This window comes from Gracilinanus agilis, chromosome 1, assembly GCF_016433145.1.
Source record: "Gracilinanus agilis isolate LMUSP501 chromosome 1, AgileGrace, whole genome shotgun sequence".
NCBI lineage: Eukaryota > Metazoa > Chordata > Mammalia > Didelphimorphia > Didelphidae > Gracilinanus > Gracilinanus agilis.
Window position 1 is genome coordinate 638,977,521 of NC_058130.1, and position 18,785 is coordinate 638,996,305.

General features: G+C 35.1%; 1 protein-coding gene across 3 annotated transcripts in view; it reads left to right on the top strand.

Moving 5' to 3' along the window:
* VPS13B (vacuolar protein sorting 13 homolog B) overlaps window positions 1–18,785 on the top strand; it is a 1,074,400-nt gene that overhangs the window by 693,094 nt on the left and 362,521 nt on the right. For all 3 annotated transcript variants that reach the window (XM_044668639.1, XM_044668631.1, XM_044668624.1), the window contains exon 32: window positions 3,499–3,642. In XM_044668639.1, coding sequence (XP_044524574.1) covers window positions 3,499–3,642 — 144 coding nt within the window. The remainder of the gene's footprint in view (window positions 1–3,498; window positions 3,643–18,785) is intronic.

Genomic DNA, 18,785 nt, shown 5'->3' on the forward strand with positions numbered 1-18,785 from the left:
TAAAAATTGAATGAATTAATTTATCCTATTATTCTCTCCCCCTAAAAAAAATGGATGCCAGGTGCAGCTAGGTGGTACATTGGATAGAGCACTGGGCCTGGAGTCAGGAAGATTCAGCTCAATGAGTTTAAATCTGGCCTTAGACACTTACTAGCTATATAACCCTGGGCAAGTCTCTTAACAAAACTGTTTGCCTCGGTTTCCTAGCTGGAGAAAGAAATGGCAAACCAGTTCAGGGCCTTTGTCAGGAAAACCCCAAATGAGGACAGGAAAATTTGGACATGACTAAAACAACTGAAAAATATGCCAAAAATTATAATCTGCATGAAAATTATGTTAGTTTTTATATGTATTTGTTTGTTGGTGTATATATTGTTTCTCCCCTCCAAACCTCCCACCCCCTGTAGAATATAAACTTCTCAAGAGTGGGGACTTTAAAAATTTATGTCTGGGGGCAGCTGGGTAGCTCAGTGGATTGAGAGCCAGGCCTAGAGACAGGAGGTCCTAGGTTCAAATCCGGCCTCAGACACTTCCCAGCTGTGTGACCCTGGGCAAGTCACTTGACCCCCATTGCCTACCCTTACCAATCTTCCACCTATAAGTCAATACGCAGAAGTTAAGGGTTTAAAACAAAAAAAAAAAAAAAAAAAAATTTATGTCTGCTCTCTAGTGCCAGGCTAGTTGTGACTAGCTAAAAATGACAGGCTAAAAATATTTTAGTAAGTGCTTGTTGAATTAAATTGAATTGCAACTGATCGTTGCATACAAATTATTCTTAGAATAACTGAAATGTTATTGGCATTTGTAAGAAGGGGGGTTTTGAGATAGTTGGGGTGTGGTTTGGTAACCCCTTGGTCATAGTATAAGAGCCATTTCTCCTCCACAGCCACCCCTCCTTACTAGGGGGACAACTTGGGGATTCTTGACAATTGGGGTTCCCCCATATGGTTGTGTTAGGGTAAGAAAGTTAGAGGGAGATGTTCCCTATTGAAGGAAACCAGAGGGAGCCTGGCAAGTTGTTTGTGCTTCACCCACCCAAACCTCCCTGATCCCCAAAGCTAGATCTGATTTTTAAATGGAGAACTGCTTTCCTTCCTCCCTTACTTAACCCACAAGTCTCTGCCTCCCTCCCAGCTCAGTTACACAGATCTGACTGGAACAAAACTAAAAAGGATTTATTTTTGGAACAAGTAATGAGGAACAAATGATGCCGGTGTCAAGGAAAAGGGGTGCAGGGGGTCCCAAAATTCCCTTCCTCAAATAAATACTCTAAAGACTATAATTGTGGCTAACTATAGAGGACGTTTGCTAAGGTAAATGTTCAAGGCAAGTTTGTGGCCCCCCCAGAGGTTGACTCCCCCCACTGGAGTCCAGGCCCCCTGGCCAAACTGAACAAACTTTGTAAATATATCTTCCAAGATGGTCAGGAAGTGATTGAGAATCACTTTGAAGGGTTGTAATTGCTGACGGTCTTTGGAAATGCTTTAGATTTTCTTTTGAAGAGGTTGCAGCCCAAATCTCTACCTCCCTCCTTGCTACCCCTCCAAAGCTAGAGAGATCCCTTGGTTCCTTCCCACCAGTCTTTGCACTGAGGCCAACTGTCAACTCTTTCTGGGTTCTTCAGTGTTCCATCTGTCAGTTCCAAATGTAGGCTTGCTTGAACTCTTGTAATATCTTGTCTAGTTGCTTACATATTTCAGAAAATAGAGTTTTTGATAAAATATTTATACATAAACAACAAAAACTGTTAACTGTGGGGGGTTTTTCCAAAGCAATCAAAGCATTTCTAATACATAATCTCATTTTGTCCTTATATATGCTTATCAAAAGAAGGGTAGATGGGAATCAATATGCTCATTTTTAAAGATGAAAAAATTGAAGCATAGGAAGGATCAATTTCTTGACACATGACAGCTAAAATTTATTCACCAAGGCAGGATTAATGTTCACACCTAAAAACTTCTTATGCAACAAGTTTTTTTTTCCTATTGTACTAATGCTATGATTTAGGTCTAGAGTCTCTTAAAAAGTTACTATATTATATTGTATAAGACTCTTTTAAAGAGGCTTTGATATGTTGAAACTGTTAGTATGAATTTCCTCTTCATTTGATTCCATAAATTCAATTCAACAGTCATTTATTAAATACTTTGCCTAAGACAGTGTGCTGGTTGATGAAGACATAATGATTAAAAAGTAAATTGTTTGTATCTGGAAGAAACTTAAATTCTGTTGCAAAACTATGGCATGTGCAAAAATAATACAAGATAGAGGACAAGAAAGTACAAATAGAAATCAAACTCGTTTCTCTAGGAATATTTGAGAAGTAAAAGAACACCAAAAGTGTGGGGAAGAGGGGCTATGAAGCCCTTGCAAAGGCAGTGATAATTGTATACCTTCAATTGCATTGAAATGTTTATGCTATATGCAAGATATTGTGTAAGATGCTGGAGATTTAAAGATGAAAAATTACATAATCCCTAAAGGTGCTTATAATCTCATAAATTATGACCTGTATATAAGTAAAAAGGACACAAGGTAGAATATGATTAGAGCAAAGGAAAGATAAAGCATTCTCAGAAAATTTTAGGGGTTAGAACATTTTTCACTTGAGGAACAAAAGAAAATATTTTACCAAAAGGGAAGACTTTGGGTAATTTTTAAATCAATTAAAAAAAGAATTAAAAGAAAGGGGTAGTAGCAAAAATATAATCATATTTAACTCATGTATTTCTTTACGGTAACAAAACATACTGCTCTAAATTTTTTTATTGATGCTTTGGCTCATCCTTATATCCTTGAATACAATCCCTTGGATGACTCTTATGAAAAAGGTCTGCTGTGTACTTGGATGCAACTGAACATTACCAATTATAGTTCATGACAAGAAGCACTGTTTAGGCTTAATAAGGGGGAGCTGCTGAACTGTTCTTCATCTCTGCTTTTCATCTCAGCATTGTCTTCCAACAGTGAATGGTCAAAAGCTCAGTTATGTTGTGTTGTACTAATTAAGTAGTAGACCACCTAGCATTGCTCAAGGTCTTAGTAATTTAAAAGAAAAATGAAATTACTTAGCCTAGCTATATTTGGCTTCAGCACAACATTTCATTATAAATCATATGGAGTCTTTTCTCTGAAGGAAAGTTTGCTACAGAACCCCATTCTCTTTCCTGATCAACAAGGTGAAAAATCTAGTAGTAATAGTTTTGAATATGAAAGAGCAGAAGGGGATTTTGCATATGAAAATCATTTATTATTAGTTGAATATACATTATCTACATTTTGGCTAACATTCCAGAATTCCTTCCTTCCTTCTTCCTCCTATCATGTTTAAATGCAGATGACTACTTCTCTTCCTAATAAACAGATTTTAGTCTCAGTTGACTTTTCATCAAGCTAATATATATGACAGATAAGAAATAGTGATAATCTTGTTATCTTGCAATGAAAGTTATCTGCATGTATATTTTATCTGGTATTTGGCTTCTTTTCCCATAGGAGATTTTAGTGTGTGGCCATTCCTTGGAAGTGAATATAACCACAAGTCTGGATTTCTTCCTAAGTGTGGCTCAAGTTCAACTCCTACATCAGTTAATAGTAGTAAATATGGTTGGATTGGAACCTTCAAACAAGACCACAGAGGTAACCAATATTACCTGATTTGTGTTGAGCTATCATCATTTGTGCCAGACATTTGGAAAACTATAATTAAAATAAGTGCTATATGGTTATTCTGTATTTAGCTTCTTTTGAAATATGCTCATAAATCATTCCGGGATTGGGGTTTTTATTTGTGAAAATTGCTTGGCCTATTGTTCTATTGCTTAAAATTCACCTTTGGAAAATTGCTGTGGCCTGGCCTTTAAAAAGCTTATTTTTAAAAATATGATTTTGTTACATTGCTAAAAAATTTGAGATGTATTGCAAGAAACATGGTACAGCTTTCACTTTATTTAGATAGTTTACAGGGACAGGGCCTCTTTTGGAAATGAACTTGTAAGAGTACTATGGGAATATCTTCAATAAATAACTTGCAAGCACTCATTTCCCATGCTCAGCAAAGAATGAACATAATCATGACATTTGAATGCTTGCCCAGAATTTTAATTTTGAACTGGTGTGTGGAAGTCTTGCATTGTAACTGCAGAGCGTGTCCACATAGAGAAAAAAAAAACTGCTAAGTAGCTACATATTTTTAGTTGAGAGTTCTTTACTAATTGTCTTTCTTCCTCCATTAATCACATAGAAAGTCTCCCATAAAATGCATTTGAATAAAATTATATTAAGATGTTGATTTTGCATGTAACACATTCTGCCGCTATCCCTAACTTCTTTACTTTAAATGGTGTGCTTTAGCTATTTCATTGTTCATTTCAGCAATTTTTTCTTCTTTTGTCTTCTTGGATTTAGTGAAGCCAATATCGTGAAGAATGAAGCCAATATAAAAAGTTTATGTGGAGAATAGATTCTGCAACTCTATCATCTTTGGTAGTCTATGGTTTCATTTTGAATAGTATGCTTTTAAAAATACATAAGGAAACAATAGAACCACATAGGCTTCAAAATACTTTGACTTTTTCAGTATACATTAGGCATTTGAGAAGAATGGCAATTATCTGACATTAAAAATAAGTGGGGTTAAATATCTTCTCCATTATATTTTCAGTAGACTCTACTCAGCATATTATATTCCAAGAAAAATAGTATTTTACCTACTCTATTTTCTTTTTACCCTTTGTGTGTATGTGTATGTAATAGGAAATTTAACTCATAGTTTTCTAGTGTTTTTAGGGAAGCTATAAAGTTTTCAAATTGTGTAATTGATTATTTTCCTGTCCACTTCAGATATGAATAAGAGAGTTATACAGGTCATTTATGATTGCCAATTATATCTGCAGGCCTGGAAACTGAAGTGATTGCTTTATCCCAAAATAACCATTCTATTTGAAGTCCCCTATCCCCTTTTTAGACACAGTGCATACTTTCAAAAAGCAATTATTTAGTACCAGTTATATCCTGGGAAACAGTGATAGGAATTCATAAATAAAGCAGTTCCTGCCTTCTAGGAGCTTATATTCTATTGTGAAAAAAAACAGACTGCAATCAGAAAATTAGATTCAAAATATATGCAAGATAATTTAGAGAGGAAGACAATCCCACCCTGGGAGAAAGGATAAAATTCCCATATGAAGAAGAATAACATTTTTTTTAAGTATAGAATATATATAAAAAAACAAAATTAGGAAGGAGATCAACACACTCCTTAATTTTTCCCAACCCCATCAAGATTGATGCAAATCACATGTTGGAATTAGAATCTAGCTATCTTTCCTATGAGGAATAGCTGGGGGTTGGGTGTGGAGGGTCAAACTTAGTACATAGGAAAACCAAAGTAAACTTGATGGCCTGTTGACCCAAGAATTAATCAATGCAAGCCCTTAGTGACCTTAATTTCCTTTTTCCATCTGAAAAAAATGAACATTCATATTAGCTTAAAAGGATTAATTTAGTAATTTCTAATATGCAAACAGCCAACTTGGTCTTAAATTTTTTCTAGCAGTGTTTAAGAATTATACACCTGTACAATTTTCTGCCTCAAATACAGGTTTGTATTGTTTTGTTTTAAAATTTTCTGCTGATGCCCTTTTCAGGCTAAATGGTGAATTACAGAAGTTTTAGCTAAGCTAACATGGAGTGCCATTTCTCTGATCCTAGAAGGAACCCTGGACTATACCTTTTGTGCACAACTAGTTCCCATCCCTGTTGTGAGAGCTTTCTTTTAATATGTTCATTTTTAAGTGGTTCCATCTACTCAGGAGGTGGCCTTTAAAAAAGAATTACCAGCAACCTGGAAGAGTGAGCTAATGAAGTGGGAAGAAATACATGGTATAGCATGAGAATACAGAAGAGAAAGATGTTTAGGGCTTTTTATTTGTCTAGGTATATCATGCTGTCTGCTAGGAGTAAACATGTTTCATGTCTGTGCCTGCTGGGTATTTTAAAGCATATCTAAACATAATTTAAATATGTTGGGGGAGGGAGGGGTTTCTCCTCCATCTGTGTAAGGTAGGTAAAGGAAACTTGGACATAAGAATTTCTTTCTAAAGTTATGAAAAATGGGCTGAAAAATCAGAATCGCAGGCTAATGAGCTAATTGGCTTTTCTTTGCCTTCAGAAGATTGATGAGATATTGTTTTCTGTAAAGTTGTGCTCAGCTGTATCATAATTTCATCTTCATTTAGTTCTATGGCCTCATTGTTATTTTTTGATCCCATTATTTGATTTGTTAAATTGTTAACCATATTCAAAATATTTTACAAAATGGTCCCTAAATACAAGCTAATAATTCTAAAACTGTGGGGAAAATCCTAGATGAGAGAGATCATAAATAATTTAAAATAGGTCAAATAAAATTAAATTCTAGAATCCCACAAAGGCTGTTTTTGTAATTAAAGGACACAATCTGGAAACTGTTAAAGGATTGACACCTTTTATGTAGGCTAATACTAGACCCCAAACTAAGAGTGTTAAGTCAAATCATTAGGAGGCAACTTTTCAACATGTCTTTCCCTTCCAACTTATCTCCAAGTATCACACTCTGTGTTCCACAGCCTGCTTCATTTTTTTTTTATTTCATTTTTCACCTATAGTTCAGAAGAAGAACAAAAAATAATTTTTAGACCCGATATGGATAATTATGCCTACTAGTGGATATTTTGTGTTTCTGGTGCTTCATTTGTAAATTCCAAAAGATCAGTAAAGGTGGTAGATAAACAATTCCATGTTTTTTTTAAGGTATCTCTACACACTGAAAAAAATTGTACCTTTTGTGGACCAGAATTCACACTTATCCCTTAGCCTATGAATACACTGACATTTTATCTACATAAACTGGCTTTAAATTTCAGAAGTCAGAATGTTTTTTTCAATGTTTTTTTGTTTGGACTATCCAAGATCCATTTTGTCAATCAACCCTCCTACCCATTGTTCTCAACATTTGAGAACACAAGAACAAAATTTATAACAAACATGTATAGTTAATCAAAATAGATTTCCACATTGACTATGTCTAAAATTATTTTTCTATATTCTGATACTTTCATTTTTCTATCAGGAACTGGGTAGCTGGTTTCATCATTAATTCTCTGGAATCCTGGTTGGTCATTATGCTTCTAAGTGTTCAGGACAATAGTATTTGTTCATACTTATATACCACTTTTTTGGGTACCATATACCATACCATTTATATATATCATAACTTGGTCATCTGTTCACTAATTTATGTGTCCCTCCTCAGATTTCCATTCTTTCCACCTCTAAAAGAGCTATATTTTAAAACATCTATTGTTAGTTTGTTTTCTTAAGGAATCATCCTACACTTTTAACCTACCCTCCTTCTCATATTTCTTTGTCCCTTCTCCCCCTTCCCTCCTACTCTTTTCCTGTTGAGTCAAATATATTTTTATATCTAACTCTGTGTGTATATTATTCTCTCCTTTGACAAGTTTAAGTGAACGTGTGATGTTCAAATGTCAGCTATTCTTCTTCCAAATCCCTGCTTCATTGCTTGTATAGATTTCTACTTGTGCCCTCTGATTATTAAATAATTTTCCTCAACTATACTTTTCCTTCCTCCAGCCCTCTAACCCTTCATCAAAACAACAGAACTACTCTCAGGTCTTGTCTAACTGGACTTGCTTTGTGAACCCTAATGATAATAGGGGTTTAGGAGGCCACTTATTTCCCCATATTTGAATGTCAGCAGTTTATCTTTTGTTTGGTTCTTTGTCATTGCTCATGTATCAGACTTACTATGGCTCTTTATGAATGTCTTGCTAAGGATTTGATCTAGTGCAAATCCCAAAGATTTATTAGTAGAAGTTTGTGGAATAGAGCTCACTATACTGCTTCTCAGGACTCCTCCATTGTGGTGTGCCACTCTCCAGAATATATTTTGGAAAGACTTATTTATCCACATATTTAAAAACTTGAAAAACACTATACTGCATAATATTAATTTGATAATAAAGATTTTTGCAACAAGCTCACAAAACAGGAAGTCTTAATGTAAGTTTTTAGAGATAACAAAAGTATTTGAAACTATTTAGTTTTTCACTGGACAGTAAACCAGTGCAAAATGTGATCAGTACATACAAACTCTAATGCCTTTTGTCTCAGTGGATTAGGGAAATGTGGTATAGTAGAAAGAGTACCGATTGAGGGCTCCTACGTCCTTATTCTCTCATGGAGGGAGGGCAGTGACCTCTGATGATATAGAAAGAGTTCTGGCTCTGCAGTTAGAGAAACTCAATTGAAATGCATTTCTGAGGCCTATTACCTTTGTGGCTTCTTTGCAAGTCATTTAATTCTCTTGGCTTCATGAGGGGTTGGGCTAGATGGCCTCTGAGTTGTCTTCTTAGCCTAGCTCTGTGTTCCCACCAACTCCACTGAAAAGAACACCCCTCTTTGTATTTTCTTTTCCACTGCACAGTGTATATAGTAAAGAAGGGACTGGGGATAAGATAGAGTGAAGTGGAGTTGTGGGTAACACTCTTTTCACTGGTAGCCAAGGGGAGGGAACCACTGAAGCGGAGACATAGATTAATTCATGTAGTTAATGAGTCCTTTCTACATTCAAGGTGTTGCACTAAGTGCCACAAGTATATAGAAGGGAATTAGAATAATAGTTCCTATTGCCTTTGATTTTGTAGACTCATAGACAATAGAAATAAGTATATAAATTGTGGGTGCCTGGTTGGTGAATGATTGCATCTGAGGGTTGTTACAGACATGGAGAGGGAGAGCCTGCCAGGGAGACTAGCTGCTAAAGAGAAAGAGTGAGATAAGGAGGACAGGAAAGGTAGGAGCCAGCATGCCTGAGAAGAACTGAGCAGAGGAAGGACAGCACCAACATTGGGGCCTATGACCTTCATTTATTGTGACAAAAGGAAAGGTTTTTATAGAGAGTAGAATATGAAGCATTACAACATTCTTTGGGGGTGTTACTTTCCCACAGGATAATCTTCATAAAAATGATTCTTACATTATCAGGGTTGCTATTACAGAAGTAACTAAGTTGAAGCCAATCTCTTCTAAGGGAGAAAAATGGGTTTTGGGTTGAATATATGAAAAGTTTAGGTCACTGGGGAATTGAATAATTACCAATTCACAATTTAAGAATAACCTCAGGTCAAAATGATTTTATGGAAGTTTATTTACAAATGAGAAGAGAGAGAGAAATTAAGAAATTTAGAGAGAGGATAAGGTAAGATAATTAACCTGACAAACTAAATAATTCGCTTAGGTCCCTGTTTTAACCCAAGCAGATCTAACTAGTCCTCAATTGGAAAAAGGACAAGCCAAGGCCCGAAGGCCCTGGAGGCGTACGAAGCAAAAGCTTCAATCACAGAGTCTCTTTTGAAAGGGAAGTTCCTTAAGAAAAGTTCAGGAAGATTCAGTCTTTACACTCCCCACATGGAATTCCAAAGAAAAGATTTAAGAACAGTCTCACCAAGATCTTGATGTCCCAGGTCCAGGTCACAAATTAGAAGTGCTCAGACAGGTGCCGTTTATGAACCAGAAGAGCCTCAGCTCACTGAACTCTCTTTTTAAAGGGGCCTCTTTTGTGTCACTTTCTGTGCCTTCCTCTTAGTTTATGTGTCCAATCACAACAGACACTTTTCTTAGGACTGCCTAGGAGGCAGTCAGTAAATTCTGATTTGTCACTCACTCTAGCACACATAGTTAAATGGAGATGTTTTCACTTTTGGTGATTAAATCTAAAGATGGGCAGGGTAGATTTAATCTCATTATCACATAAGTAACTTAGGGAAAAGAAGATTTGGTACTTTCAGTCATGATATTTACAGAAATTTCTTTGCTTTTCAGAGTGAGGGGAACTCGGGGTTTAATAATGATTTTTGGACAAGAGCAGCAGTGCCTTTGAGTGAAAGATTGGGACCTTGACTGCTTTGCTTAGTGGGCCTGATTTGTCCTAAGTACCTCTATAATAAATAATTCTAATATAAGGACAATAAGAGAGGTATTGGGTTGGGGGAATCAGGGATGGTTCATGAATGTCATGTCACTTGATCAAGGCATAATGATTGTATTTTTGCTGAGGCCTAGATGTAGAGAAGTGAAGTGGCACAGTAGATGGGCCTCAAAAACTGAAGATCTTGATTCAGTCCACTTCTCTCACCTGCTGGATTTGTGACCATAGCAACTACATTTCCCTTATCAGTGCTGTGGGAACCCTCTGAGGTGATAAAATTGGAGGGAAGATGCTGATTTATTGTTAGAGGAAGCTCTTCACTTGGAGCTCCCTAAATTGATGAAATCACAGATCTGTTTTAAAAATCAAAGAGGTTAACTGAAGTTAATTTTTATCTTCAAAGTTTTGTATTGGGTTTTTTTTAATCCAAACCTCTGATTTATTGATGTAGGAAACGTCTGGTGAGGAAATACAATCAGATAATATAGATCAGCAACTATTCTGAAATTTATAATATTAGGATTTTGCCACCAAGAGATGTATGTAACTTGCCCTAAAGGCATTCAGCCCCAATACAGATTTGAACCCAGCATCTCTCAGCCTCTAAACCTGACTGTCCACTATCCCAAACTGCCTCTCATCTTAGATTATGTGGACTTTTATCAGCTTAGAACTCATGGAAATTGACTCCAAAATTACTTTGAAGTGCTTCATTTACTATCAACAAATACTGATACACTAGATCATAATAATCCTTAAACTTAATGCTTTGATGAATATTGCCTGATGCAACTGGTTAACATGGAAATCACATTTTTGACATGGATTTTGCTTCTCTTCAGAGGCACCTGCATAGATTACTTGTAACGAAGCAATAAACAGAAGTCACTAATAAAATGTGCACTCATGCATTGCCTTAAATGAACAATGGGCTGGAAAGAAATACCTTGAGATTGAGACCTGGAAAAGAAATTAAGTATTTTACCTTCTATCCTTCCCTAAATGGGAAAAGATTTGGCTAGAAACAGTGAACTCTCACACCTGTCAGAATTTAGGTTAGTTCCTGTTCATGACAAAGATGGTTTAGTTTTCTGATGAATATTATCTTGTAATTGAGAAAGGTAATACATTTAGTTATTTCAGAGCAGAAGAAGAGCAACAAAAAGGCAGCAAACCATTTAATTTTTCAACCATATCAGTATTTCACAGGAATTTTAGTGAAAATTCTGAATTTCTAAAGCCCTCTATTAACCCACTGTTCAGGCTTAATATTTAAACATGGCGGTGCCTTTAGCATGTGACTTTAAATATCTACAGAACCAAAGATTAGTTTTAGGCATATAATGGGGTTTTTTGCCTTCTAGGTATGTATATACTTTATGTGGGAAAGTATTAGACAAGAAAGAATGGAATGGAAACATGAGATAAAAGTAGAATCCATAAAATAGGAAACTGAAGGATCTATTCTATATTTGGCACAGATGGTGTCATCTGGACCATTGAGCCTTTGGGAGGCTTTTCAGCTTTTATTTTACCCAAGGTAATTCTGTTGACTTGGACCCAAAGACTCATTGTAGAAGCCTCTCTTCTTGGGTAAAGTATATACATTTCTGTTCTCAGCTTTGCAGGAGTTATGACTAGGATCAGAATATAAATGATTTTCCCATCTGCTGCTTCTTAGCATAGCCAAATAGAGAGTATAATAGGATCATAAAGTTAAGCATTTATGTAACAAATAGCACTACTTCATCACCATCATGGCAAAAATGTCTTCTAAAGGTTCCTAAGACATAAAAAGTTTGTGCTTACTCTCTAGGTATCAGATATAATATTCATTATTATATTGATGTAATTTAAGTTTTAAAATAGTAACATTTTTCACCAGAATATTTTCTAATATGGAATGAAGATAATGCATTTTAATTAGCCAGTTGTTATAACTGTAGTAGTAATAATCTAATGCTCCCCTGGTAACCATACAATATCAGCAGAACTCGAGAATTAATTCCATCATTAGATAAATATCCTGTGAAAGTGCTTAATAAATGCTTTTTGATCTGACTTGACTTAACCTGACTTGACTTGGAGAATATCAAAAAGACAAGGACAAGAATCGTACAGGCTAGGAGGATATGAATGAGAGTATGGAGCATTATAGAGTTGCCACATCTCTGAGTTCACAGATCTATTAATGATTTGAAGAATCTAGGAAGTAACCCACTGTCTTGCAAATATAGTTTATTGCCTTTATTTGCTTTCATTTTAAACTGTAGTCACATGTCCATATTTGCTCATGAAAATCAGGATCTAGGTCCTATTAAATTCAGTTCACTTCAGCAGATCTTTACTATTAAAACCTTCTCTGTCGGGCAGCTGGGTAACTCAGTGGATTGAGAGCCAGGCCTAGAGACGGGAGGTCCTAGGTTCAAATCTAGCCTCAGAAACTTCCCAGCTGTGTGACCCTGGGCAAGTCACTTGACTCCCATTGCTCACCCTTACCACTCTTCTACCTAGGAGCCAATACACAGAAATTAGGGGTTAAAAAAAAAAAAGAATAAAAAAAAATTAAAAAAAAAAACCTTCTCTGTCGCAGCACCTAACATAGCATTCTGCATTCAGTGGACACTATATATAATTATAATCAGTGTCATTGTATTATCAATGATTAATTTTTCAAATTCAGAAGTAATGGCATATGGTAGGTAGCAAATTGGCCTGGATTTCATGAGTTCTGGGCTCTAAATTAACTAGTTGTGTGACTGACCAATTCACCTCATCTTTCTAACACTGTTTACTTATCAAAATAATTAAGAAGTAAATGAGAAGGATGACTCCTTAGGTGTTATTTTGCTACTTTTTCTTTGCCAAGAATGATCTTTTAATGGAAATGACTTTTTTAAAAAAAGATTCACATATGGTGGAAACCCTAGATAAATGAAGAACTGATTAGGTAACTCTGCGCTGCCATCAATGAGGTAAAGTCACTAGAAAAAAAATTGATAGGTGTCATTACTAAGTTGTTGTCAATGATCTTTTTTTTAACTATATTGTATTTTTTTCAGTTAGCAAAAATCTCCCTTATTTCATTCTCACTCCAACTTCCCCAACTGCACTGAGAAATGAAAGAAAAACAAAATTCCTACTACAGACATGGAGAGTAAAACATAATTTCCTTATTAGCTATATTAAAAATTATGTCTCATTCTAAAACTTTCAGGAGATAAGTATCATGTTTCATCTTCTGTAATCATGGTTAGTCATTCTAGTAATCAGAGTTCCTAACTCTTCAGAGTGATTTGTTTTTACTATATTGTTCTTGTGCTGCTATACATTGCACTCTACATCGGTTTCATTATCTCTTTACATTATAATTGTATTCCATCACATTTATATGCCATAACTTAATCAGCTATTACTCAGTTTATGGATATTCCCTTATATTCCCATTCTTTGGCACTTCCAAAAAAGAGCTATACACACATGAGAAAGTGTTCTAAATCTCTAATAATTAGAGAAATGCAAATCAGAACAACTCTGAGGTATTACCTCACACCTAGCAGATTGGCTAAAATGACAGCAGGGGAGAGTAATGAATGTTGGAGGGGATGTGGCAAAATTGGGACATTAATGCATTGCTGGTGGAGCTGTGAATGGATCCAATCATTCTGGATGGCAATTTGGAACTATGTTCAAAGGGCTATAAAAGACTGTCTGCCTTTTGATCTAGCCATACCATTGCTGGGTTTGTACCCCAAAGAGATCATAGGGAAAAAAACTTGTGTAAAAATATTTATAGCTGCACTCTTTGTGGTGGCAAAAAACCTGGAAAACAAGGGTATGCCCTTCAATTGGGAAATGGCTGAACAAATTGTGGTATATGCTAGTGATGGAATATATTGTGCTCAAAGGAATAATAAACTGGAGGAATTCCATGTGAACTGGAAAGACCTCCAGGAATTGATGCAGAGTGAAAGAGGCAGAACCAGGAGAACATTGCACACAGAGACTGATACTCTGTGGTAAAATGAACTTCTGTACTAGCAGCAATGCAATGACCCAGGACAATTCTGAGGGATTTATGGAAAAGAATGATACCTACATTCAGAGGAAGAACTACAAGAGTGGAAACACAGAAGAAAAACAACTTCTTAAACACATGGGTTGATGCGGACATGATTGAGAATGTAGACTCAAAAGGACCACACCAATGCAACTATCAATAATATGGAAATAAGTCTTGATTGATGACACATGTTAAAACTAGTGGAAATGTGCATCTGCTATGGGGGAGGGTAAAGGGGAGATGAAGGGGAAAGTAAGAACATGAATCAAGGGAAAATTCTCTAAAAAATAAAATTTAAAAAAAAAGAGCTATACAAATTTTTATACATTCTTCTTTTTATTGTAAATTTGTTTGTTCATTAAAATTCCCAGGTAACCCCTTTCCTTCCCTCCATTGAGAAGATATAATTTGACAAAAAGATATTTATATATAAAACTATGTCTTGCTTATTTCTATTTATTACTTCTTCCCCTAGAGGTAAACATATATGTCATTCTTCAAACAGTATTTCTTTTGCTGAATATAATATTATCTTGGTTCTGCACATTTCATTCTTCATAACTTCATGTAGGTCTTTGCATGTTTTTCCAGAATTAACCTGCTTATTTGGAACTATTCCCAAAGGACTATTAAACAGTGCATATCCCTTGATCCAGTAACATCATTACTAGGTCTGTATCTCAAAAAGATAAAAAAAAAATGAGGTTAAGGGACCTACTTGTACAAAAATGTGTATAGCAGCTCTTTTTGTATTAGCAAATAATTGAAAATTGAGAAAATGTCTATCAATTGGGGAATGGCTGAACAAGTTGTGGTATATGATGGTGATAGAATACCTTTGTCCTATAAGGAATGATGAACAGGATGATTTCAGAAAGAGCTGGAAAGACCTATATGGACTAATGCAGAGTAAATTAGGCAAAACCAGGAGAACTTTGTACATAGTAATAGCAATACTGTATGATGCTCAACTGCAAAAGACTTAACTACTCTCAGCAATACACTGATCTAGGACAATTCTGAGAGATTTATGACAAAGAATGCTCTCAAACTCCAGAGGAAGAACTTTTGGAGTCAGAAGATCAAAGCATATGATTTTTTCACTTTAGTTTATTTGGATTTTCATTTTAGGGTTTTATTTTTACATGAGTACTCTTACAAAAAGTGAACAATTTCAAAATATGTTTTACATAATAATATAACTCAGATCAAATTGCTTACCATATCTGGGAAGAGGGGGCGAAAAGAGAAAGAGAGATAATTGGATCATTTAACTTCAGAAAACTTATGTGGAGAATTGTCATTACAAGTAATTGGTGAAATAAAATGTCTTTACAAAATTAACCTTTGTCAAGTACTACCACAGTTGTATTTCCTCACAATCATATGCCACAACTTTTTTAACCATTCCCTAATTGATAGGCTTTCCCTCAATTTCTAGTTCATTGGCACCACAAAGAGAGCTGCTATAAATATTTTAAAATATATAGGTTATTTTCATTTTTTACTGCTAACCTTAGGAAATAAACTTAATAGTGATATTTCTGGGTCAAAAGGTATACACAGTTTTATAACCCTTTGGGTTTAATTCCAGATTGCTTTCCAAAATTATTAGATCATTTCACATCTACTAACAGTGTATTAGTGTCCCTATTTTTCCAGTCCCTTCCAACATTTATCATTTTCCCCTTTCAACATTTTAGCCAATCTGATAGGTATGAGATGATATATGAGTTGTTTTGCTTTCCATTTCTCTAATCAGTAATAATTTAGAGTATTTTTTCAGATAGTTATATATAGCTTTGATTTCTTTATTCAAACACTGTTCATGTCTTTTGGCCATTTATTTAGAAATGGCTCATATGCTTATAAATTTGAGTTCTCTATTTATTTTTGTTATGAGACCTCTATCTGACAAACTGTCTATAAAAACGTTTTCTCCAATTTCCTGCTTTTCTTCTAATGTTGACTACATTAGTTTTATTTATATAAAACCTTTTTAATTTGATGTATTCAAAATTATCCAGTTCATATCTTATAATGCTTTCTACCATTTATTCATAAATTCTTCTCCTACTTAGAAGTCTGATCAGTAATAAGTTCCCTGTTCTGATTTTCTCATGCTATCACCCTTTCTGCCTAGATTCATGTATACATTTTGATCTTATCTTGGTAAATGGTAAAAGATATTGATCTGTATCCAGTTTCTGCCCTACAGCTTTTCATTACCTTCTTTGTTCAGAATTTATTTTCTCTTGGGACTAATCCCTCTCTTAATTTTACCCTCTCTCTAATACCTCCTTCTGTCTTTCCCTTCTTTCCTACTATTTTCATGTTGAGTAAAATATATTTCTCTACCCAACTCAATTGTGCATGTATTTGTCCCTCCTTTGATAAATTCATATGAAAAATGAGGTTCAGGTGTTAACTATTTCACCTATACCTCCTTGTTTGTGGTTATTTAACTGTGTACTCTAATTATATATCTGATTATACAAGTTTATTTTCCCTAATGTTCTTTTACCTCCACTCCTTCCTTGACCAAATCCTACACAAATAATATATTGCTTTTCCCCTCCCTTTCCATTCTTATCAGAATCATCATGATATAACAAAACTTCTTTAAGTCCTTTTCTAATTAGACTCCATGAACCTTGATGATGATTAGAGTTCATATCATCTCCCAATTAAAATGTAAACAATTTATCCTTGTCTAGTCCTTTATCATTGTTAATTTGTGTTTACCTTTTTATAACTCTTAACTGCTATGTTTGAATTCCATAGTTCCTATGTTGCTTTGGTTTTTTCATCAAGAATGCTTGGAAATCCTCTGTTTCTGTTATTTTCTCCTGTAGCATTATATTCAGTTTTGATAAGTTATTCTTGGACATAAGGCCATATCTTTTTTCCTCCAAGCTTTCCACAAATTTATATTGTTGGCTACTAAATTGTGTGTGGTCCTGACTGGCTTCTTGTTCCTTGAATTCTTTTTTTATGGCTGCTTACAATACTTTTTCTTTGAACTGGCAAATCTGATTTTGTCTATAATATTACTAGGAATTTGCTTTTTTTTTTTTTCAGAATATGTTCAGTGAATTCTTTCTATTTCCATTTTTGCCCTTAGTTACTAAGAGATCTAAGCAGTTTTCTTTTAAGACTTCTTGAAATAGAATGTCTAGACTCCTTTTTGGGTGTCATGGCTTACAGACGGTCCAATAATTTTTAATTTTTTCTTCCTAAATCTATTTTCCATGTCACTTGTTTTTGTTATGAGATACCTTGAATTTTTTCTATTTTTTTCAACCTTTTGGTTTGTATTTAACATTTCTTGTTTTTCATGGAGTCTTTAAATCCATTTCATCCATTTTAATTTTCTAGGAGTTTGTTATTTGGACAAGCTTTTGTATTTCCACTGTCTAGCTATTAATTCCTTTCCTTGTTCTTTCTTCCATGATTGTCATTTCTTTTCCCATTTCTTTTCCTATAATCCTCTCTAAAAGAGATTTCATTTATAAAACTATCTTTAGCTTTTTTTTAGCTCCTATTTTATCTCAGAAATTCTAGTTAAATTTGTGCCCTGTATTTTTCTTTGAGGCTTTCTTTGTACATGTTTTATAGTCATTCTTTTCTTTGTGTCTTTAGTATTCCTGTCACTACAATAGCTTTTTAGGGTGGGATTCTTTTTTGTTTGGTCATTCTTCTAACCTGCTTTCTGACTTTATTGCCATTACTTGATGGTGGGGCTCTGTGTACCTCTGAAGAAAAGATCGAAACTGGTCTGTTGCTGCTTTCTTAAAAAAGTGAGTGTTATATTATTCCTGGGGACAGCTCGGGCTGGGAACGGGCAAGCTTTTAGTGCTCTCAAAGCAGTTTAATCCCAAAGCAGTTTAATTTCTGACTTTGGTTTGAATCTGAGCAAGAGCAGACTATTACTGGACTATTCCCTTATCATACTCTGTGGGTTCAGTGACAACACTACAGATTCCTTTTTGGTCTGAGATTCCTGCCTTGCTAATTCTTCTGAAAGCTTGGCCAGAAGCTAGAACTGAAACCCCATTTCTTTCCTGTGGTCTGCGCCACATAGCTGCTGTTTGCTTCTGACCTAGCCTCTCTTTGTACACTGCCAAGGGCCCCAGTCCCCTTCCTGTTCTGAAATGCTATTCCTGGGAACAAGTCATATCCTCTGCCTATTCAGGATATATTACATGGATGTGAGTGACAAAGTAGCCAACTGGTACCTGTTCCCACAGTCTGTGGTGCCTGAGAATGAATCTGGGACCCCCTCTTAACCTGGCGTACTACCTCTTCCTGCATCCTGTTCCTGGGACATGTGCCAAATCCCATCCTCAGGCTCCACAGAGCTCTCTCAGCTATCTTGACTAATTTTGACTAGAAAAAGAAAAATGACTTACCATGATTTTTTTCTTTAAGTTAATTTCAAGGACTGGATTAAAAAAATAGTTATTAATAAGCAGTGCCAGCTTGATGACAAGTATATTGTATAGTATACCAGAGATCTGTACTGTTGAATATTTTTATCAGTGACTTGGTTAAAGGTATCTATGACATACTTTTCAGATTTTCAGTAGATTATTATGGGGGAAATCTGCTGGAAAAGAAAGGACAGTATAATCAAAGATACATACAAAGGGGTTGGTCTTAGCAAGAGGATCCATTGTAGGAAAGAAGGAGAGAACGAAAGATGTCAAGGTGTTTTGAGATATAGAG